The sequence below is a fragment of the Mirounga leonina genome, unplaced genomic scaffold, assembly GCF_011800145.1.
Source record: "Mirounga leonina isolate KUSES-001 unplaced genomic scaffold, KU_Mleo_1.0 Mir_101664, whole genome shotgun sequence".
Classification (NCBI taxonomy): domain Eukaryota; kingdom Metazoa; phylum Chordata; class Mammalia; order Carnivora; family Phocidae; genus Mirounga; species Mirounga leonina.
Window position 1 is genome coordinate 2713147 of NW_023270175.1, and position 24025 is coordinate 2737171.

At 41.4% G+C, this 24025-nt stretch overlaps 1 protein-coding gene across 1 annotated transcript in view; it reads right to left on the minus strand.

Annotated features, from left to right (window-relative positions):
• Window positions 1-24025, minus strand: part of GUCY2F (guanylate cyclase 2F, retinal) — an 87273-nt gene that overhangs the window by 56875 nt on the left and 6373 nt on the right. The window contains exons 2-5 of the mRNA XM_035005986.1: window positions 18720-19021; window positions 6504-6858; window positions 5032-5116; window positions 1078-1174 (exon numbers count right to left, since the gene is read on the minus strand). Of these exons, the coding sequence (XP_034861877.1) occupies window positions 1078-1174; window positions 5032-5116; window positions 6504-6858; window positions 18720-19021 (839 nt within the window). The remainder of the gene's footprint in view (window positions 1-1077; window positions 1175-5031; window positions 5117-6503; window positions 6859-18719; window positions 19022-24025) is intronic.

Below are 24025 nucleotides of genomic sequence, written 5' to 3' on the forward strand. Positions count from 1 at the left end.
AACCTTCTTCCACTGATATGTTTCCTCTGACGTTTACCATATTTCTAGTGTCTTTTGTGCAATATGGCAGCTATCAGCTCTCTTGTGTGGTATAATTTGCCTCTCTAATTTAACTATAATCTCTTTGAAGGCAGGGACTCCATGCTATCGCTCACAAAGTCCAGCCCAGGGCCAGTATAGGCATTCAGTGAAGAGCACCAGTTTTAATACAATCACCATCAGAACAGAACCCCAGGGGACATTCAACTGATTTTCACTAGTTGATTCATTCACCAAACTTTTACGAGCACCTATTATACCATCAGCAGGAGGTCAGTTGCTATGGGCTAACATTAAGAGAAAATGTACCTCTGCCCTTGAGGAACAAGCAATCAAATGTGGAGTTCAGATAGACTAGAGAAGGGTTATATGAAGTCAAAGCTACATTATTGCTCAAAGTGCACTGCATCGCTTTCACAAAACTGTTCTAAGACAGCACTATCCACTAGAACTGTAACCTGAGCCACATATGTATTATAAGCTTCCTAGTAGTCACATTAAAAAACATAAAAAGCAGGTGAGATCATCAGTGGCTAACTGAACATAATAAAAATTAAAATTTTTTTAATTATATGCTTTATTTAACCAACTACATCCAAAGTATTATCATTTTGACATGTAGTTGATGTTTTTTTAATTTAATGAGATATTTTACATGTTTTTGTACTAAATCTTCTAAATCCAGAGTGTATTTTACTCTTACAGCACATCTCATTTCAGACTCACCACATGTTTTTAAAGATTGATTGATTGATTGATGTGAGTGAGAGAGAGACAGAGACTGAGAAAGCGTGAGTGGGGGGAGGGGCAGAGGGAGAGAGAGAACCTCAAGCGGACTCCACGCTGAGTGCGGAGCCCAACACAGGGCTTGATCTCACCACCCTGATCATGACCTGAGCCGACATCAAGTGTTGGAGGCTTAACCGACTGAGCCATCCAGGCGCCCCCAGACTCACCACATGTTAAGTGCTCAGTAGTCATTTGTGCTTTGTGGATACCATATTAGACAGTGCAGCAAGACAGGGGGATGCTCCTTACCTTACTGCCAAAGTGGGGATTGATGAACGTCACATCCTCCAAAGTAAGTAGAATTCTGTTGGGTCCTTTAATCAACTGGATTTTATTTATACGATGCCTGAAACAAGTGTAAAATCAGAGGGTCACAGGCGGCTGGGTATTTTGCAAACCCAGAATAAATTTGCCCCATGATAGAAGTTTTAAAATATACCAGATAATGGGAAGACTAACCGCACATAGGTCTTTACCTTAGCACCCACAGCAAAGAGAAATAGCAACCCTGGTTCTCACGACTTGCAGAGTTACAAAGACCAAAAGAGAAAAATGAAGATGCTATTGAAGAGGCATCAAAAGGGAAGAGTGAGGATGCTGCATGGGGACAGTAAGCCAGACTAATAAAATGGTGATCCCACATCAAGAGCACATTCAAAACAGCACCTCGTAATACTCGTAAAGAACTCAACACCCTTTCTCATACGCCACAGTATATATTCTAATAATACCCAGGCCAAGAAGCATTAATCTCTGTTTTATAGACACAAAAACACATTAAAGAAACAAAACAAAATTAAGCAAATTGTGAGATCCCCTGGGCCAAGGCAGAGCTGGGACTCCAATCCTTGGTCCCTGGCTGTGGGCCCAGATTTCTGCCCACAAGACCACTTGTCTTGCGAAGTAGCGTCTATGCGTTGCCCAAGCGACAGGTTGAAAAGTGGAAAAATTCAATCAGTTGGTTGCTTTGTCTACATGATTCCAAACAAGTGGGCTGACCGGGTTTGTTTTTTTTTTTTTTTTCTTTTACTGAATTGGTCTCTTGTCTGAGCATTACACAGACACAGTTTAAACCTGATTCTCTTCAAACATGCCCATTAATTTGCAGCAAATATAATGATTTCCTACAAATCAGTTACTAGACACATAGAAGTTTTTGATGTCTACCCACACAGCCAGGTAGGTCATCTCAGTTGAGCCAACCTGACAACTTGAAGACCTGAAGGATACCTTGGATTTAGTCTGCGTGGTTGTTTTGTTTTGTTTTGTCTTGGGGGCGCTGACGGCTACAGTTTGGCTTCGCTTTTTCCACAACCCCTTAATGATCACCCTGTGGAATGTATTAAAGCCCAGTGCCAGAGCTGGGAAAACAACCACTGAATCAAAATGCTTTGTCAAGTTGCTGTAAGGAAGTCTTCGATGTCACTGTAGCTTTAAGCACCAGCAACACAGTCTGCTTGTCTCAGTGATTCCACTGGTTTGTAAACAAACAATTAATGTGTTTCTAATTGTCTGCCAACAAATATGTCCCTTATCACTGTGGGAGCTGCTGCCCTGCAGGGAAAATTAAAAGAGCCCTGTAGTGAATTCTTGGGTAGAGCACATGAATCTTTTGGCAAAGTAAAGCATTACTCCCTAACTTATCCGTTTCATATGTGTAGTGAATTGTCTTAAAGTAGGCACACCTGTGAAAATAACCACGCTACACACTCTAGTAGAAAGAGAATCAGACTCCCAATGCAGAGACCTGGGGTGTAGTGCAAATTCTGTCATTAATTAGCCAGATGACCTTAGATAAAAATTTAACCTCTTCACGCCCCCCATGGCCTCATCTGTCTAGCAGGATAATGGTTCCTGCGTTACCCGCTTTATAGAGTTGTTTTGGAAATCAAATGAGATAATATATGTGAAAGTGCTCTGAAAAGCATGAAGCACCATGAAATTATAAGAGCTCATTATTATCATTATCATCATTAGTTTTACAAAGCACTGGAGAGCTTTATAGGAAGGCGAGGCAATCTGGTTCAGAGTCCGGAGAAAGGAGGAGTTCAAAGAATCCTTTGTTTTGGGGTGGTTGGGTTCTTTGCACATCTTTCTTTCTGGAAAAAAAAAAAAACTTAAACAATCAAAACACAGAGAAAAGGAAGGAACAGAGAGTCACTCTCCTGCAAGTAATCACCATCTATTACAGAAACTCATCAGACGCTCAGTTCTTCTGATTGCAGCCGTGGTGGGCAGAGAGAGGGAGGCAGGCAGCAAAGAGAGGGCATCTTTTGTGCTTTGTTAGCTGAAGAACCAAGGACCAAGTGACTCTGGGAAATGATGTGCCTCTCTCCCATCTCTGAGTTTTCAGTACCACTTGGAGTACCAATTGTCTCAAACTCATTTTCCTCTCCAATCATGTCCCTCTCCAGCCTTCTTGGCCCTTCAGCCCACAAACTCCAAACAACCCCCTCGTGATTTTACAGACTTTTTATCCTTGCCTTCCCAAGAATTGCAGATTGAGCTCACTCTAAGCTGAAAGAACCAGTCCGTTCCATGGGAAAGACCAGTGAGGCCAGTCATAGGGGGTGAGGTGGGAGGTTGACAAGTAACCTAAGCAGCTGAGTGACTCCATTTTCAACCTGGCCATGGGATGTTTTGGCATCAGGCAGCCAGAGACTATTACTCTTCAAATCTCCCTAGAGAGGGGAGCTTTCTGGTTGGATAACATTTATTTTCACTAAGCATCTAACGATGTTAACTCAATACTTTGGCCTTTGACAACAGCTAAACTCAATACATTAAATTTCTGTTCTGAGCAGGAGTATGTCACAGTCGCAGAAATTAAAAAAAAAAACCTCCTTTGAACTAATGTCTTTGTCAAGTGTGTTTTAGCAATTCACAAGCTACCCATCACTCTGTATGGCTTTATCAAGTTTCTAATATGAGGAGATTGAATAGTAGTGGTTTCTCACAGTGATGCCAACATACTAAACGCTAAGAGTACCACCTGTTAGAGTTTCAAGCCAGGATTTCACGGACTTGTTAAAACATCAGAGCTGGAAGGGCTCTTAAAGATCACTTAATCCAATCCCTTCATTTTACAAATGAGAAAATTCTGGCAGAGAGAGGTTTAGTGTCTTGTCCAGATTTACACAGCTGCTTAATACACTCTGGACATTTTTTCTCAGAACTTGCCAAAGGAGCTCCATTCTATTCCCCACCAAGTTTGTATCATATTTTTGTCAGGACCACTCTTACAAAGAGATAACAAAGGTGTGGTTAGCAGGATGGAAAAGGTAAAGTGGGAGGGTCGTGGTTGATTTCATTTTTTACTTTCCCCAAATCATCTTAATATGGGGAGGGTTCAACCGTTAAAATGCAAAGATTATGAGAAAAGAGCATCATATTAAGCCATCTTCAGCCATTTATCCCCGATCCTGAACTCATTCATCAGAGTAGTTGGTCACCTCTCATGGGATCTCAGGGAGAGGGACAAAGACATAATGATAATGATGATATTGGTGATTAGCTAGGATAGCTTTTGTTCAAGGAAGCAGGACAATGTGGCTCTGGAGTATAATACCCATGGCAAAAAGTATGAGCGTCAAAGTGAGGATTCTGGGCTCCCAACAATCAGCAGGAGAATCCCATGTGCCTGGGAAGGAGGTGAGACCTTACTACTTGTTGAGCACCTACTCTGAGTCGGTATTATTATTCTAGGTGTTTTACTTACTTTAGTTTATTTAATAATCCCTGCTACAGTCCTGTGAACTAGTACCATTATTCCCAACTCCTAGATTCTCACGAAAGTCTGACTAATTCTTGGACCTGGTTAAAATATCCCAATTCTATTTTCTACTAGTCCATACCATTTGGGGAAAGAGATAGGTAGTGGAGACTCTGCCACTGGAAAAGGGAGCATAGATAGGGAGTACACAGGCCCTAAACTACTAGTTCTCTTATTTCACAATAATGTGGCAAGCCAAATCTACTCACAGGCAACCACACTGATAACACAGCTGAGGAAGTTATTCTTGGCATCATGAAAACACTTCACTCTAAATGGGGCCAGTAGGGACAGTAAACTGCTATGGAAAACAGAAAATCAGTGGGTCACGTAATGAGGAAATTGTACTGAAACATGACTTCCTGGAAATAAATATTCACAAGGCTATTACGGGCTTGTATTTTAATATCCAAAAAGAACAAAAAATGTACCTTATAAAGTAAGCAAATCCATTAATAGACAGCAGGGCTATAAGCAAAGCAAGGCAGACCATCACAGCAAAGGCAGGGTCAATGCCTGTAGAGAGCGAGAGGAAGAATGGCATTGTCAGAGAGAGGCTGTAAATAAAGGGCACCACGGAGTGGCTCCTCATGCTTTCTGGTGAAACTAAAATCAAGCCACATCTACCTAACTTAATTCCATTTTTCTACAGCACAGTATGTCTTGTTGACTTTATGGAAACAGAAAGCAATTTCGCCATTCTGAGGCAAAACCACTCACCATTCTGACAATAACAAATCACATGAATTAAGGCTGACCCGGGTGTCGCTTTGGAGGAAAAAGTCCACGAATAGAAAACTTTGAGTACCTTAATTTAAGTTGGATGGCAATAGAGTTCTTGAGAATAAATATGTTATCTCACCTGTGAAGGGTAAGTATTATGTCACCTTCATAAAATAAAAGACCTTTAAATTCACTGGAGCCCATAGACCTTGTGAGTTATAGATGAGTAACATAGCACTTGTCTTTCAAGGGTGAGTCTGGTTTTGATAATTACGGTTTCAGTGAGATGTAAATTAGCCTCTAGAAAACCTAAACATTTGGATGGATTACTAAGATTTCAGAAGGAAATATATGATGACGCTAACATCAAGGTAGTTGGGTATGTCACACTCAAGCAAACTAGAAATTGAAGTCCATTTCAAATAGATGCATGTGGTTTTAGAAGGGTGTGGTGTACACTCACATAGGAATAATATGGATCCTCCCAAAGTTCCCCTCTGGCTCTCAGAGATATAATGGAGTTTCCACTCTTCCTCAAGCTAGAGGAGTTCCATCAGTCAGTCAAACTGCAAGTATATTTTGGATGCCGACTGTGTTGGTTGGGGGGTGGCGCATAAGAACTATTAGCTATGGTCCCTGCCCTCAAGGAGCAGTATGTTTGGGAGGGGGAGACACAATCAATACACAAGAAACAACTGAAAAGCAATTTTGTGCTAAGCTGTGAGATACAGACTTTTAGTTCAATGGGAGTTCAGAGAAGAGAAGGTATAGAAATGGTATCTCTGTGGGTGGACCTGACTGACAGGATTTGGATACAGCAAGGGAAGGACAGGTGATCTTTCTAGCAGAGGAAATGATCACAGGTCATAGTCGACAACAGACCAAGGAGAAGACTCATGGCTTCCTCTTCTTAGAGTAAACCTCCTTGGGAGTGGGATCATTTTGAAAATGAGTGGGGTTGGCTTTTAAATTGCAGATGATTATCCAAGGCTGCAAAGTACCTCTCATTGTCCTCATTATTTTAATCTAACTACCTGGAATGCCAAGATGTTTATCTCCCCTGAATGCAAGTGACTGATTCTATGAGTGTTCCAATGTTAAAATACGCCTTCCCTTAAGGAGGTTCCCTTATAACCCACACTGAGCCAAATTGACTACCAGTGATTTTTCCATTCCTTACCTCCTCGACAGATCTTCCCTTCTGCAAACCAGCATTTTGCATCTGCTCGAGGGGGCCTGCCACCAGGGAAGTGAATGGGGGTCCCTCGGAATCGCAGCAGCTCCATTTCCATGTCCACAGTGTAAGTACTATAGAGTTCCCATTCTTTCCAGTTGGTGTCCAGGATTACATATTCTGCGATTCCATTTCCATTTGAATCTGTCCTTATCAACTGGTTGAATCCATAGAACTGCATGTTTCTGGAATGCTGAACCAGGCTGGCAGCACTAGCCCGTCCATTTTCTTTCATAGCATTATTCATGGCTTGTGCGATAAAGTAAATTGAATTGTAGATGGTTCCAAACAACGGTGAAACCTATTTTTAAAAATTACAATTAGCTTGAGCCCTGGTCACCCTAGAGCAATCTCAGAGTGTATTCCAAGCCTGTGTTCATTAGTATGGGCTGCACGTCTGAGTGGAGGAGAGCTATGAAGACCCAGAGGAAATAAACAATTGTTTCTGAAGACTTGCTTGGTTTCTCCCCTGAATTTTTCTGTTTTTCTCCCCCAGGCCTTCACATCTTTAAATATATCAAATATGACAATTTTATGAGCAAACCAGTCATACACAATATATTTTTATGCTCCTAAACTAAGAAAGTGATTTAGAGTTATAAAGGGCACTAAAAAAACAAGTATGGAACAGACAAGAGGCATCCCAAAGAAATTTACCAGGTTAATGACCAGTACATTATGCATGATAAAATCATTTTGCTGGCACTACTAGAATAGCAGGTGAGTGTGGTGAGGCTGTAAATAATGTGTCTGCACAGTCCCTGTCTGTGTCCTGTCTTAGTCCAAAATGGCTCTTCTCCTAGACACGTGCTCCCCACATATACACATGCAAACATACATACTGACACATAACACCCCCCAAAGACAGAGCCAAATGTTGTAATGTATGGAGAATGTGGGTTTTAACCAAGAAACCCTATATCCTGTTGGTGTCCAAAGTGGCAAAGCTTTGGTGAGAAACCACTGTAAAGCAGTAAGGCTTCTATGGTGGACAGCATAACTCTGCCTGCTATATAAATATAGTAAAAGCAACAGCATTTGGTGTACTATGCCTGATGCACTGCTTATTAACCTAGTAAATTTGGTTTGGGAACAAACTTGTATCTATTCCAAAAAGGTAGGGAGGAAGAGGGAACGATCCCTCCCTAGCCCCCCCACCGCCCATGGGCCATGGCTTCAGGGTTTTCCATAACATTTCACCTCTAGGATGGAGTGCAAGAAAGCTATGGTCATGCCATTTTACGGAGCTTCAGAGAAAGCTGACACTTGCTACTTTGGTTTCACCAGGTCTAGAAAGCTATCCTCCTCCTTCATCTGAATAAAAGGGTTTAAAATTGAGTGAATCATTTTCGTGTTGGAAAGACAAGTCAAGATGCAGAGAGGTTTGGTAGCAGCTAGCAAGACACTGCCATGCCCTGTCTACAGAACAGTGGGTTGTCAATTACCCAAGGAGTGTCAAAAATACCAAGGCCAAACCCAATGCAGACCAACAAAATGAGATACTTTAGGTTTGGGACCTAGTAATCAGTATTCCTAAAAGCACCCCAGGTATTCTAATACACATACGGGGTTTAAAACAGTACAGAAGAAGAAGACACACTGGCCTGTGGTCTCTTCCTAAAGCCAGAATGTTAGGCAAGTCACTTAATCCCCTCTCCCTGGGCTTCAGTTTCTTCCTCTCTAAAATGTCTAGAACCATGAATGTCTAAACTTGGAGATCATCTGGCCTGGCTCTCTGTCTCTTTAGACAGGAAAGGGAGGAGCAAAGTAGTTCAGCGATTTGTCAAGGTCACTTACCTGGGCATAAAATCCAGACTAGAAGCCAGGTTTTCTGTTCCTAGTTTAGCATTTTTGCTTGAAATAGGCATTACCTGTGGTCTTGTTTAAGCGTGAACTCCTATGAAATTTCCCAACACTTGGTCTAGTACAGGGACCAAATTTAGCTTGCAGACATTTCCGTTTGGACTGTATATGGGGTTTTTTTCCCCTTCATCTCTCTAACCTTTTAACATGAGAGCGTTAAACAGCTCAGTCCTTGGTCCTCTTCTCCAGCAACACTTAACTCCGTTGGGGATCTCTCCTGGTCTCATGGCTTTAAATACCACATCTATGCCATAAAGCTCAGATTTATACTTTCAGCTCAGACCTGTTTCCTAAATTCCAGACTCATAAGTCAACTGCCTACTCGGATATCTCTACATGGATGTTAGATTTCAATGTACCCAAAATCGAGCTCCTGATTTTCACCTCAAATCTTCCTGCTTCATCTATAATGAGTCTTCCCCATTTTTGTTAAGAGCAACTCCATTCTTCCAACGGTTCAGGCCAAAAACCTTGCCCCAGATAACAGAGCTAACTAAGATCAGGGCAGAAATCAACACTTCAGTTCCTTGAGTATTTATCCAATGATCTCTCTCCACTGCCCCGCCTTAACACATGTGCAGGCGAGAGCCTGCCTGTTTTCTGGGGCTTTGGTAGGTTATGACAATAAGTTAAGGCTGGAAGGTGGAGTATAAAATCAATACTAGTAAAACAAATGAGTTAAAAAAAAAAAAAAAAAAACCACAGGGCAGCAAGCCCCTGAAAGCAGAGAAAATGCTAGTATTCTGTTTTGAAAGGCACAGAGCCTTCTGGGAAAGAGATTGTATCTACCTACAGCCAAGAGCAAAGATTGAAACTATTAAAAAACAACACCCTCACCTCTGAGTTGACCCATCTCACAGGGTTTTCAGCTGGCCAGGCTATGCTGCCCTTTATGTTCTTGGAGTGACCCCCGTTAGAGCTGACTGACAGCAACTCTCCAAGACGACTGAAACCCTGAAACCTGAAGCCTGTTTTTCAGGATTCTCCAGCCTCCACCACATAGCACACGCACACACACACACACACTACACGTGTGCATGTGCACAAATGCATGCACGCGCGCACACACACACACACACACAGAGCCACAAAAATATGGTAGAGGGACCTGAAGCTAAAGGAAAGAGCATAGCTGTATCAGGGTTGTAAAAGAACTGTCACAACGGCCCACGCTCACTGTGAGGGCTTGGATTTGTGTTCCAGCTGGTTTGTGTTGCTGTTTCACCCACTGGGCCCTTCCGTGCCCTTCAGCAGTAGAAATTGCCCCTTTCCATAAGTCAAAGGCACACTCTGTGAGTATTGGCCATAAAAGGCCTCCAGCTGCAGCTGCTGCAAATAATGAGAGAGAGAAGAGGTAGAAGGTGGGGTGAGGGAAGAAAGGGCCCTCTCCATAACCTCTGTCCCGGCTTCTGACTACAGCTCCAGAGAAGCATGATGGGATTGGCGGGAGTTTCTGTCAGGCGGATGACCTTGTTGACACCACAGCCCAGAATGGTGAGCCGACTCATGACTCCATCTATTAGTTTTGCCTGCGGCCTAGACCTGAACCTGATTGAATGAATTATGAATAAATGAATGACAATTGATCGTTCGTTATTTGGCAAATGTAGCTAGCTCTACCTTAGGCTTCTTGGAGCTTGGTATCCAAGAAAACAAGGTCTGGGTCAGGAGCAGTGATTTTCGAATTTGTTAAATTTAATGGTTCATGCTGTTGTTAAGTTGACTGTCATCAGTTGAGATTTACTGTGCTTGCAAGACACAAACCTGGCTTCCAAAGCATTTTGTCCTTAGAAGCATACATTGAAACATACCTGGGTCAGAAAGCATCATTTGAAGGACAAAATGGCAACATCACTTTTGAACAAAAAGCCAGGCACATGCAGAGATCACGAAACCAGATGGTAATCAAGTTCCTGCTATTCAAGGTGGTACCTCCAATAATGCGTGGTCTCAGCACTTGGACTTAGCCAAGAGATGGCGAAAACCCAAACTATTTGATATGATCCTCATGAACACAATACCTTTATTTTTTATAGAATGATCACTCTATTTTTTTTTTATAGAAGATGTACAAAGCCAACTATAGCCACCGTAAACTGCAGGCAACCTTTCCTGACAAGTTTCTGGTGGCCCCATCCTGGAATGCTTCAGCCCTAACCACATCCCCTGCAGCCCGCTAGCCCCCTGCCAGGCACCTATATTTAAGGTAATAGAAAGCAATGGGTGCCAGGAGCTTTAGGTCCCCCCCCCCCCCCGCCCCGGGCTTGCTGAGAAATCCAGAGGATTTCCTTTGCTTAGGCAAAAAAGGCCACATTTGGAAGAATTATCCCAAATGTGTGTTCCAGCAATATGCATTTGTAGCCAATAGCATTTTCCTGAAAACAAGCATTGGGAAGACAGCAAAAGTAAAAGATGCGGGCACTAAACCCTTATTTCAGAAGTCAAAATTTAAAGGTACAAAGTGATAATCCTTGCTCAATCATCCTGAGACTAAATTAGGAATTTTTTCACTGGCTTCCCACCCCCCAATCTCTCCATTCTGATTTATTGTTCTCTCTTTTTTTAAAGATTTTATTTACCTATTTGAGACAAACAGAGAGAGAGGGAGTGAGAGAGAGAGAGAGAGAGTATGAGCAGGGGAGAGAGGCAGAGGGAGAGGGAGAAGTAGACTCCCCGCCGAGCAGGGAGCCCAATGCAGGGCTCGATCCCAGGACCCCAGGATCATGACCTGAGCCAAAGGCAGACACCCAACCGACTGAGCCACCGAGGTGCCCCTGATTTATTGTTCTCATTTCATGGGTCCTCATAAAGCCCTAGCACCTCCTAGGTTAGAGGAAAACAATCTGAAAAACGCATTCAAATCAAAGTGTTAGTTACTTAGTAATATTACTTTGGATAAAGCACTGGACATGGACACGGTGTAATTTTTTTTAAGGCTCATGTGTGGTTAAATGGTCAGGTTCTGGTAGCGGATTAGTGTTGGAATCCCAGCTCTGCCACTTGCCAGCAGCTGTATGACCTTGGAAAAGTTACCATGAGCCTCAGTTTCATCATCCATAAAGTAGAGATAATAATACCTAATTTGTAGGCTTGATCTACAGATCTGATGAGACCATTTATGTTAATTACCTGGCACAGAGTAAGCACTGAATACATGAGAGCTGCTATTATTTGCACTTCAGAAGAGGAGCACAGAATTCTAGTAATATCATCCTGGAAAGCATAGTGGTCAAGTACCTTATCCCAGTCTTGAATTTGTGACCAAAAAATAAAAATCTCAATTTTATTTTATTTTAAGATTTCTTATTTGTAAGTAATCTCTACACCCAGCATGGGGCCCGAACTCATAACCCGGAGATCAAGAATTGCACACTCCACCAACTGAGGCAGCCAGGTGCCCCTAAAAGTCCTAATTTTAGACCTAGTGTTCTTAGCACCCTGAAATGGTAAAACTGTTCCCCTTCATTGGGGGAGAGATCTTATTTCTATTTCGTTCTCCATGATATCACCTGCAGAGTGCCTAGCACATAGTAATAATAAAAAGAACAACAACATTAATAACACTAATAATAAACATTTATTGAGGGGTTATTAGGTGCCAGGCAAGCTCTTTATGTGTATTAACTCATTTAATCCTCACAACAACTCTATGAGGTAGGTACTATTATTACTCCCAACTTAAAATAATTAAAAGAAGATGCAGAGAGCTTAAGTAAATGTACAGCACTCTGCCTTCAAAGCCGATGCTCTTAACCACCATGTTATACCTGAGCTTAATAAATACTTGCTAAGTCAATTAACTGACTGTGATAGATCCACCAATGACTTTTTTTGTAACTTCTTTTTTCTTTCATGACTTCCTGATTGAGGCTAGTGAGATCAAGATTTTCTTCCTCACTCTCTTCCTCCTCTCAAATATCACTCCCAAACAAGGAGAACAAGGAACAGAAACACCAACCCTCCATATCTGTCAGTAATAGGGGATATCTGTAACTCTGACCCACTGAATATGAAGATGGAAAGTGATAACTGATTTAGCAGAGTGGGGGGCAATTAAACCTAAGTACCCGAAGAGGGGAATGTTGGTAAGCAACAAGCAGATTTCCCCCTTGAGAATCCCAGAAAGGCTTAGGAATTAGAGGCACCAAGTACTATAGAAGTGGTAGTGAGGCAGAACTTTAAAGGAGGGAAAGCCCTTTGAACGTCCCTGCAAGGAATGATTAGACATCTGCCATCCCCACCTCTATTGAGGAGAGCCAGACCCTGCTGGAAACAGGTTAAATCGATTCAGAGCAGCTCTGGAGCTGGGACACTCAATCCAAAGGAAGGTAAAATTTAGGTGGGCCACAAAAAAGAGTGATGACGTTAAAGTTTTTATACTTAATAATGAGAGTCCCAGGCTCCTTCCCCCAACATGACTCCTAGAATAGTGACAACCAGGCTTATGACTCCCAAGAAGACGGGAGTATTCTTCCCTGGAGAAAGTGTAGCCCAAGAGGCAAGATCTACAGATATTGACAGAAAAACTCCAGCTGGCTAGCCAATTACCCTATGCTGAAGCCCACTGGTCAACAAACACACAATGTACATACACCTTCAAATCTGTCTCTTAGAGCTTCATTCTTAAATATGGACAACCAGGATCACCAGAGAGTTAAAGAAAGCTTCCAACATGAAATAGAAAGACCAAAACAAAGAAGCATGAAAAATTAGAAATGGAGAAAAACACAGACAGCAGAAAAAAACTTCAAAGAAAGTACAGTGACTATTTTCTGAGAAATAATAGAAAATACCATATTTACAAAACAAAAGCAGGATGCCATTAAAATAGAATAATCAAACAACAAGAACCAACTCTTGGAAATTAACAATATGATAGGAAAAAAATTTTTAAAATTAGTAAAAGAGAAGGCAAAATTGAGAGGCTCTTTTAGGAAGAGTAACATAGCAAAAATATGGATGATACAAGAGAAATAATTAGACAATTAAAAAAATCAACCCAGACAATCTTATAAAAAACAAATAGTATTTCCAGAGAGAACAAAGACAATGTTGTTGAGGAAATTATCAAATGAATAATATACAAACATTTCCCAGGTGGACTGAGATTGAAAGGCCCCACAGTAGATACTGCATAATATATGTCAAAGACCCAGACATCATCATGAAATTTCCTAACATCAAGAATAAAGAAATAATCTTAAAAGCTTCTGGGGGAGATGGGGAAGAGTAAAGAGTTTGCATCAAAGACTCAGGAATAACAATGGCTTTGGAGTTGTCAGTGCCAACAATGGAAATAAGAAGACAGTGTGCCATGTCTTCAAAGTGCTAAGGGAAAACGATTAGATTTGATCTGATTTGATTGATTTTAAGTAATCTCTACACCCAATGTGGGGCTCGAACTCACAACCCCGAGATCAAGAGTCACATACTCCTCCGACAGCCAGCCAGGCGCCCTAGAGAAAATGACTTTTTAACCTAGATTTATATACTCAAACTATCAATCAATAGTGAAGATAGACTAAGGACCTTCAGACATGCAAAATTTCAAAAATTTACCTTCTGTGTACCTTTCTCACTAGAGAATGTGCTCCACCAAAACAAGAGTAAACTGGGGGAAAAAATGGGAGTCACAAGATTCATGAATAGTGGATTCAGCACAGAAAAAAAGAGAAAGGGACCTTCCAGGGTGATAAAAAGGGAGATCTTAGCATAACAGTTGTGCAGAAGCTTTAGAGAGCAATAAGTTTAGATTGGAACAGGAGGACAGAGAGCCTCAGGAAAAACAAATGAAATTGATAAGGGGTTTTTGCCATGTATAAAATTGTTCTGTGAGCATTCTACAGCTTTATCAGACAATGTGGAAAGACTTCGAAATTCAAATTAAGGTAAACAAATTTAAAAATAAAGCAATTATCAACCCCAGTAAAAATCAAAAGTTACATGCAGAATGAATTGTTACCGTAGTATACCACATGGGTCAGCAGTCAATGATATTTAGATAGGTATAATATTAAAAATGCCAAATATGAATTTAACAAAAAATTGCGGTGTACCTATATTGAAGGTCTGAAGGCGCATAAGGAAGTATATAAGAGCTAAAAATACTCAACTGTAAGAGAAAGTCAACAAATAATGTCTAAATTTGATTAATCAAGGGGTGCCTGGTGGCTCAGTCCATTAAGCATCCAACTCTTGGTTTCGGCTCAGGCCCCAATCTCTGACTCATGAGATCAAGCCCTGCATCAGGCTCGGTGCTCAGCACAGAGTCTGCTTAAGATTCTCTCTCTCTCTCTCCCTCTGTCCCTCTCCCATGCTCTTACCCTCTCTTTCTCTCTCTCTCAAAATAAATAATCTTTAAAAAAAAATTCTCTCTGCTTCTCCTTCTGTCCCTCCCCACTCACTCCCTCTCTCTCAATATTTAATAAATAAGTTGATTAATCAAGATACCAAAAGAGAGAGAGAGAGAGAGACCAGTGGCAGTATGGTATTTACAAACCCAGAGGTAAATACCAGAATAAAGAGCTAAAAGACAAGAAAGTGGTTGCTTCTGATAAAAGGGGGGGGGGGAGGCCTAGGAACTGCTTTGTTGTTGACACAAACTTTTTAGCATTTCTTAACCTTTAAAACTATGTGCACATATTACTTTGACAGTCTTTGGTTTTACTTTTTAAAGAAGTAAGGGCATAAATTAAAAGAGATTGCAAACCACTGCTATCTATAGAAATTTCAATTCCACTGGAAGTTATTGGGCAAGAGAGAAATATGGCCATGTTTTTCATACATTTGTTTATTCATTTACTATCTCTCTCACTGGAATTTACACCCTATAAGATCAGGAACAAGAGATGTGCTAGTAAGTGTTCAACTCTATGAGAAGGAAAATAACTCTTACTTGTATCATTTACCAATTTCTGTGGTGTAAATACTCCCGATGGCTGGTTTCTAGCTACCAACACAATGTCACTAAACACAGAACTGGGAAAAGGTACACACCATCAGCTTTTGTAAACCGGCTCCAACAAACCACTGACAAAAATCTTGTCTTGTTTACCATTCTATCTGGAGTTCAACATAATGCATGGCACATGGCAGGTGCTCAGCAAATAATTGTTGATCTCTTGACTGAACAGGGCAAAACAACAGGAGCCCAGGGACAAGCAAACAATGCACTACATCATTTGATCTAAGAAAATACCATTTGGAATTCTGAAAGCAAAATAATCTTGAAAGCTGAAACTATTGAGAGATTTTTTTGCCAGGAATCAGAAAACTTCAAGACTAGGGGGCTGAAATCAGATTGTAACTTAGATGGTAAGTATGAGGTCATTCTGGCCCTCTGGAAGAAAAAGTGGAAAGGAAGGTAGCTGTGAGCCAAACATTCTGCTAGTTACCTTACACGTGTGATTTGTTTAAATCTTTGCAATAATCCCAGAAGATGTAGATCACTAACCCATTTTACAGATGGAAAAACTGAGACTCAAGAAAGTGTAAGTAGGGCGCCTGGGTGGCTCAGTTGGTTAAGCGACTGCCTTCGGCTCAGGTCATGATCCTGGAGTCCCTGGATCGAGTCCTGCATCGGGCTCCCTGCTCGGCGGGGAGTCTGCTTCTCCCTCTGACCCTCCTCCCTCTCATGCTCTCTGTCTCTCATTCTCTCTGCCTCAAATAAATAAATAAAATCTTTAAAAAAAAAAGTGTAAGTAATTTGCCCAAGGACACACAGCTAGTAAGAGTGGAACCCTGGGATTTCAACCCAAGTGTGGCTAACTCTTTATCATATGCTCTTTCTGCTATACCAGCTGCCTTCAAAAATTAGGAAACTAATTTTTAGGTAAAAGGGGGTTTTGTTTATCAGAAATCTGAAGATAACTGTCTCATCCTTCTCTCAATCTTTGGTTATGAGGGTATACCTTAGGCACCTGCAAAGTGGGGGTGGAAATGCATCCAAATAAGCTGTTTTATAAGATCTAGATTCTTTGTTTTAGCTCTATTTTCTTGTCTAAAGCAGAGTGCAGGCTGCCTAGCAACCAAGATAAAGGTGTCTTTTTTTTTCCTTGCCTTAATTACCTTATGTTTTCCACAAGCACAAAGAGATTGGATCAAATATTAAGAGTAGAAGATCTGAGTTTTTTGTATCAAAATATCTGTTCATATGTATGTATGATTTACAATACAGAAACACACACATCTTTCTCCTTCCCTCAATTTCGTGATTAAAGTAAAAAGACTTAGTCTGTATCGATGTGGTGCCATATCATTGGCTAAAAAGTACAAAAATTCACCATCTGCTTGCCTATAAATATACCAAACAACTGGTTTGAGCAACAATTCTTAGCAGTTTGAGGGATTCTTGCAATTCTTGACCAAACTGACCATTTGTTTTTAAACATGTGTGTGTCTCCTAAAAGAAAGATTTATTATAAACATCTCAGTAGCAATCAAGTTCAAAATCTGCCCTGTTAATATCTCTGCTAGTCACTTTTTTATTAGAACAAGAATCAGCAAAATCTTTGTTATCCATACTTAAACTAAACCTAAGTCTTATCTGAATCATTTGTTCAGAGGCAGAAGCAGTCCACAGGATAAAGAAATAAAGGGTGGATATAAAGGAGAATATCATGGAGAACGTTGAGTGTTAGACATTATCAGCTGCCTACCTGCCAGCCTTCTTCCCTGCTAACAGAATTTCAATTCTGTTCACATTTTTCCAACAGCCATAGGGTTGATCATGATGGTCTTGTTCCTCTTTCTAAAGTATTGATTTAGGTATGCATATGAGACATGAATGTGATCAGGAAAGTATGGAGAGAAGTCTGCTTGAGGAGCTTCTGGGAAAGATTTCCTCACTCTTAAAAAGAGGCACAAGAGAAAGTCATTCCCCATTTTTATCTGGAGACCATTCCACCTATAATATGTGATGTCTGGAACTGTGGCAGCCATCATGGGACCATAAGACCAACCAAATCACGATGGCAAGACAGCATGCTACGGCTTGTAAAGTGGAACGATGAGTCGAACCTGGTTCATTGATAACATCATTGAGCTGATGAATTAACTGCCCCTTGAGCACCCATACCTTCAAATTTTGAAAAGAAAAATCACTTGGGCCATTTTGCGTTGAACAGTCTATTACTTACAGCCAGAAGCATTATAACTAATACACTATGCTAGCAAATGCTAGAACTTTTAATCCTACTTACGTGTTATTCTAAATACTTCTAAAAATGACTGCCTTCTTCTACATCTAGCCTCCAACCTATAAAAACCCCCTCTGTATTTTTTCGAATCTAACTGGTATTTTCGGCCTCACCACCTTCTTCCCATATTCCTTGTCTTTTTTGGATGTTTCCTCTTTGTTTTTGTCCTTCCTTTCTCTGCTTTCTTCCCCTCCCTACTCCTTTACCTTTCTCCAGCCCTTAAGTGTTTGTGATTTGAATCTGAAATATGTTTATACATATATTCATTTATACGCATGTAAATATCATGTCTCGCATATTAGAAGGGAGGAATTCTTCCCCATTCCAAATGATTCCTTTCATACCGAGATAGCTCTACTAGCAAAAACACACCTGACCTCTCTTCGTCCCCTTACTCATTCCTTCCCACAAAGGAGGAGTGACTTACCTTACTGGTTAATTTGGAAGGAGAACTAAAGATGTGTGGCCCAGTCCCTCCTAACTTCTTTCTCTTGGGAGCCAGCTACCTATAGGAAGCCCACACCCACTATGCTCCTCCGGGCTGTACATTTTACAAAAGGCATGCCTTTGTGGTGCCAGAATATGGTGGTCCTGCAATGCTGTTGACTAGGTGAAGAAGTCTGGGTAATCCTCAGATTCAGTACTGGGAAGCTCAAATGCCTACAAACAGAAGCCGCATTCTCTAATACCAGTTTTATCAATGATAAAGTTAATATGGTCTCATATACCAGCTCTCTTTTATTTTGAATAGATTTAGAACTATTCAAACCAGCTGAACTTGGGTCAGAAATAAGACTTCTCTAGCTCCCTTGAACAGCACTAATATATATAAAAGCTTTGTTCCCCTATTGTTAAATATATTTTTATTTATTCTTCATGGCTGCATGCTGTCATTGTGGGTGGCTTGACAATAAAAAAATGCTTCAACGATGTGTCTTTGTTTTAGAAATGTTTTCTGCAAACAAAAGGTGTTCTTAATTTGTGGGTGGTTGCCTGCTCTTGATTGGGCTGCCTGTAGAATAGAGGCTTTTCATAGGAACAATATTGACCTTCCTGATGTTTGAGGGCCTCTGCTTATGATAACTTGTAAATCTGCACTTACTTGATCTGACTCCAGCGTCTCAGGAATTTCATGGCTAGCTGCTGCCTCAGTATAGGCTTGATAGAAGGTCTTTTCTTGGGACTCCATTGTAATGGTCAACACAGCATCATAGGCTTCCCGGAGTTTTGGGTTGTTCCTCAGGACCTGGTAGGGGGTATGCTTATAAGGTAAACTGTAGAGCAGGGCATCATAGGGAACAAAGACATAGGTTCCATCAGCCATTTTCAGATCATGAGCCCATTCCAAGAGATGCGTCTGAGTTTCTCCCCCAATCAAGGCCGAATGCATACACATGATGATTACTGAAACCAACAAAGCAGGGAGGTTATGGCGGTAATATGTTAGAAAAATAGAATTCCAAAAACCACAGAGGGGGAAATAAATAAATGTGTTATAACCAACTGGTAAACGATTTTTATCTTATGCCTCTAAGATGATCAAGATGCTGAAACCCTGAGCTAAGGCTGAGGTATGTTCAGGGACTCTGGATTAGGCATAGGGATGTCACAGATACGTATATAGCCTGCAGAGCCTACTGCTAGACAGGAACAAGAACGTATTTAGCAAATGGGAGGTAGCATAATGAACAGGCTTTGGGATTGGAAGATTCAGGTTTATATCTTAAAATCACTAATTACTGTTAGCTGTATACCCTTAGGTAAATTGCTTTACCTCTCTCTGCCTCGTTTATAAAATGGAGATCATAAATATGTACTTCATGGGGTGGTAGTGATGATTGAAGGAGCAATTCGTATAATGGGCTTAGCACATAGCGCTCAAAAAAGAGTAGCTATTATTAGTACCGAAGAATAAGAAGGCTAGAGGGAGAGGATGGGGGACATTCTCAGAGCCACCACCGCTACTTACGGCCCGGCTCCTGCAAACAACATTCCAACAGATTTTGCACAACTGCTCCCACCCTTACCGTGGCCATTGTAGACAATGAGTGGCACTAGCTCACACTGACCTCTAAACGCTAATAATATTATGGGTGATATGTTCAACTTTTAAAAATCTAACTTCCCTATAATTGGAATGACTTTGCAGTCTATTTAATTCTTCCTAGACTTACGAAACTATGTTGTTTGGCAAGGCCATGCTAGAATAGAGTGGATTAGAGGAGGCCACGGTTGAAGAATGGCAGCAAGATCATGAGACTGAAAGTCTTCTATCCAATTTCGCCCTTGGCATGCTAAATGAGTTTAGTTTAAGCCCACTTGTGCTTCAGTGCCCACATCTTTAAAATGTAGATTCCAAGGCATTTCACAGGTACATTGAGTAGTTTAATTAGATAATGCCTGGCAAGTATTCTGAGCTCCTTGAAGAAAGGCAAAGGTCCCATTGCTATTGGTAAATATTAATTATACGTGCTTACACGGAACCTTTCATCTCAGGGATTGAATACGCTTAACTACGTTCAATGACTGGTCTTTGGCGTTTACATATTTCTTCATCTGTTTCCAAAGTCATTTTTTTACACTGGTTAAATACCCCCAGAAACTTTCCCCTTTGACTTAGAGCTGATGCCTTCCAGTTTTTTAAGGTGTAACTAGCAAGTTATGAAGATGATTTAAATCACATGCACGCACACACACATACAGTGTAACTTTGAGTTTTCAAATGACCATTAGTTCCTTCAATATAATTGCCCTAAGAGGTTTTACATGTATTCTGATCCTTAAATCTTCCTTCAAATACTCTGGGATATCTTTGGAGCTAGTTCATGAGCCACACAAGGAATTCAGCCTCCTTTGTTCATAATTACATATTGCATAATGGGTAAATGGAGTGCCAGAGAGGTTTGACAAGCAAAGAGCTGGATTTAGATGGGAAATCTAGAACCAAAGACCTCTAAGTCCTTAAACTTGGTTACACCATTAAATGTGAATCAGTTTGGTCAAATTAGTCCAGTAACAGGTCCACTGAGGGGGAAAAACGAGTTAAGTCAGGTGTTTCAGTTAGTTGGCCAGTTCATCCACCAGGATCCTTAGCAAGCAAGTCAATATTGGCATCTTCAACAAAAACAGAGATTAGGTGACTTGACCAAGATTACCCAACAGAGATAAAATTGTATTTACTACATTTCAAGGAATATTAAAATTACTTCGCTAGATGGAACGCTAAATGGAATTAAGTGCTTTGTGTTGGTTGAAACACAGCAAATACTTTAACATACACTATGTGCAGTGGGTGCCGTGGTGTACCTCCCAGCTGCAGCCTTCACGACTGAAGCTCTCATTCTCCTAGCTGCTGGGGGTGGGGCGGTGTTAGGAGATGATAGCTAACACCTCTCTGGGAATTGCCCTCAGCTGAGGAGAGCCACCTCTCCCAAGGTCACACCCCTTCAGAAGTATGCTGGAGCTGGTTGGTGCTGGTTCACAAGAGCCTGTGGTTAAATTTTCAGGGATTTTGTGCGCTAGTCAGTGTCAGACTGATAGCTTGAAATTGGGCATGGTGGGAGTAATTATGGAAATCACTCCATGAAAATTGGCAAACGTTACAAATCAGGGCTATTTTCCTTCCACGAACCAGCTATTAAACAATCATTATCAGGGGCGCCTGGGTGGCTCAGTCGTTCAGCGTCTGCCTTCGGCTCAGGTCATGATCCCAGGGTCCTGGGATCGAGCCCCGCATCGGGCTCCCTGCCCGGCGGGAAGCCTGCTTCTCCCTCTCCCACTCCCCCTGCTTGTGTTCCCTCTCTAGCTGTCTCTCTCTCTCTCTGTCGAATAAATAAATAAAATCTTGAAGAAAAAAAAAACAATCATTATCATACTGTACCCCTTTCTCAGCATCAGCCTGTCCCCAATGACTGGTCAAGGACTGTGTCTTCTTTATCTCTGTATCCTGGTACATCTTATGCACCCAATGAACATTGTTTAAACGAATGCCTGAAAAATTCAGAGAGGTTGTACACTTGGGTATCTTTTGTGGGTTCCTTGAGATGAGAGGCATGGTCATATTTTGATGGTTAGTATGGAAAAACAAGTTGAAGTGATATTTACTGGGCAGGTAAATTCTACCATACTTGTCCTTAATGCTTAGTGTCATTAATTATGCTCAAGACCTTACCCTCAACCTTAATCTCTCCTTGTAATTTTTCTTTCATTGGCCCATACTAAGGATATCTTAGACAAAGAGTCAGAATTTTTATAACTGGGAAGACTCTTTGAGACCTACTAGTTCCTTTCATTCCCCTCATTATTTTACAGATGAGAAAATGGAAGCCTCGAGAGGGTATGATCACGGTCTCCTCCATTTTTTGTATGGCAAGACCTTGCCATTGAACATGACTAAAGTAGAAAGCATAAATACTGAATTCAAACAACAGCATCTTAATTTAGTAGATTGAGTGCTTTGTGAACAGGGATTTGTGGATGCATCTGTTCTACATGATGATTTTACTAAATAGCTTTATTATCGCAAAATTACATTCATTAAAATGGGATTTTACCTGTAAGTTGTTGTCAGGAAAGGATTAGTGGACAGAAACCTTAAATCCTAGACAAGGCCTGGGTCAATGGGTGATCATTGAATAATACTAATTTGTAACTTTCCATCCCGATTGTTAACAGTCAGCCACTCTATAGCCAAAACAAGGATCAGGAGATACATCCTGCTGAGATCCCAGCTCACCACAATATGATACTGGCACTTTCTCTAAGCTTCCTGAGCCCCACCGAAGACATCCAGCGGCTATGTCTTCATACTGCGGTACCCACTAGGGCAGCCTGTCCAGGACCTTCTCTTTCACCCTCAACACTAGCAGCAAGAAACATCATGAAACTCCAGGAAAAGTCTATTACTAAGTCGCTCAACTCCCACTTTTCTTCTTATATTGAAATATTCTGTCTGATAGTTCCTTGAGATAGAGGAACTGTGTTTCTCAGAAGGCAAAGTTCACTTCTTTATTTCTCACAGATTACTGGCTATAGAGTCCTTAGTGGAGGAAAACGGGCTCAGTCTCACACCCAAGTCCTTAGTCCTTGTCGTATTCACACTGTGAGCCCACAGTATTGCTCCCAATCCACAGAAACACCCCCCTCCAAATTCTACTGTTCTTTATCTTCATTTTAACCCTTTTGTGACATCTCCTATCACTGACATTTATTTTAACCTATTTTGTTTTAACAAATGTTGAGGGGGGGGGAAGGTACACAAGCCAGAGGAAGGGAGGGGACATGCTCTGTGATTTACCCCAAGTCTCACATTCCCCCAGGGTTCAGCCATCTGGCCATACGTTTCTGTGAAAGAAGTACATCCAGACCCTCTCCCTGTCAGCTTTCTTCTATTCAGTCTATAAAATGGATGCATAAGAAGAGAGTGGGAGGCTCTGGAATCTGACTGTTTCCAAGCTCCGCCCCCTAGTGTGATTGGCTTCAAAGCACAATGTAAGAACGTGGCTCTGGGCACTGTGTGACTGTTTCTATCAGCTAAGGGTACCCCCACCCCGACACACACATTTTTGGCTTTAAGTCCAGAGACCACCACCTACATCAGATCGTGTTTTCTCATACCCAATAAAACTGGTACTGCAAGTGCATTTATTGCTTTCACATCGCTGCCCAGCTTGAGATAAGTTTTTAATATTTCTCCACACCTTGCAACATATGTTTTCTTCAACTTTTTACAGCTGCTACACAGATAAGGCCTCTTAAATGTTGAAAGCTTAGATGCAGGATGCCTCTTTAGAGACTTCCTCTTGTGCTGGGTCTTCAATAATTTTATCATTACTGATATCGGACCCATTCATGAGAGCAGGTGGTCTTTCACCATTTACATTTACTTACGCTTTTCCATACCAAATGCCCTATCAACACGAAGGCTCTTAGCCACAATATTATCAGTATCACTGTTGTTATTACTGTAGGAAAATAAGGCCAACACCGGCTACCTTGGGGCACTTCAAAGAATTTCATCAGTGGACCCAACAATTAAGAAAGAAAAATGGAAGAGCCGAATTGTACACCTTATCTGGCACACACGATCTCAAGTGAGTATGCTTTGGGGACATACTTCAGGTAGACAGGAGGCAGCAGAGCATAAGTCTTTCATTAGACCAGTGGTTTTCCAAGAGTGATCCCTGGACCAGCAGCACGGGCCCCACTGTGAACTGGTTAAAAAGGCAAATTCTGGGGATGCCTATGTGGCTCAGTCTGCTGAGCGTCTGCCTTTGGCTCAGATCATGATCCCAGCGTCCTGGGATCAAGCCCCACATTGGGCTCCATGCTCAGCGGGAAGCCTGCTTCTCCCTCTCCCTCTGCCTGCCTGCCTGCCTGCCTACTTGTGATCTCTCTCTCTCTCTGTCA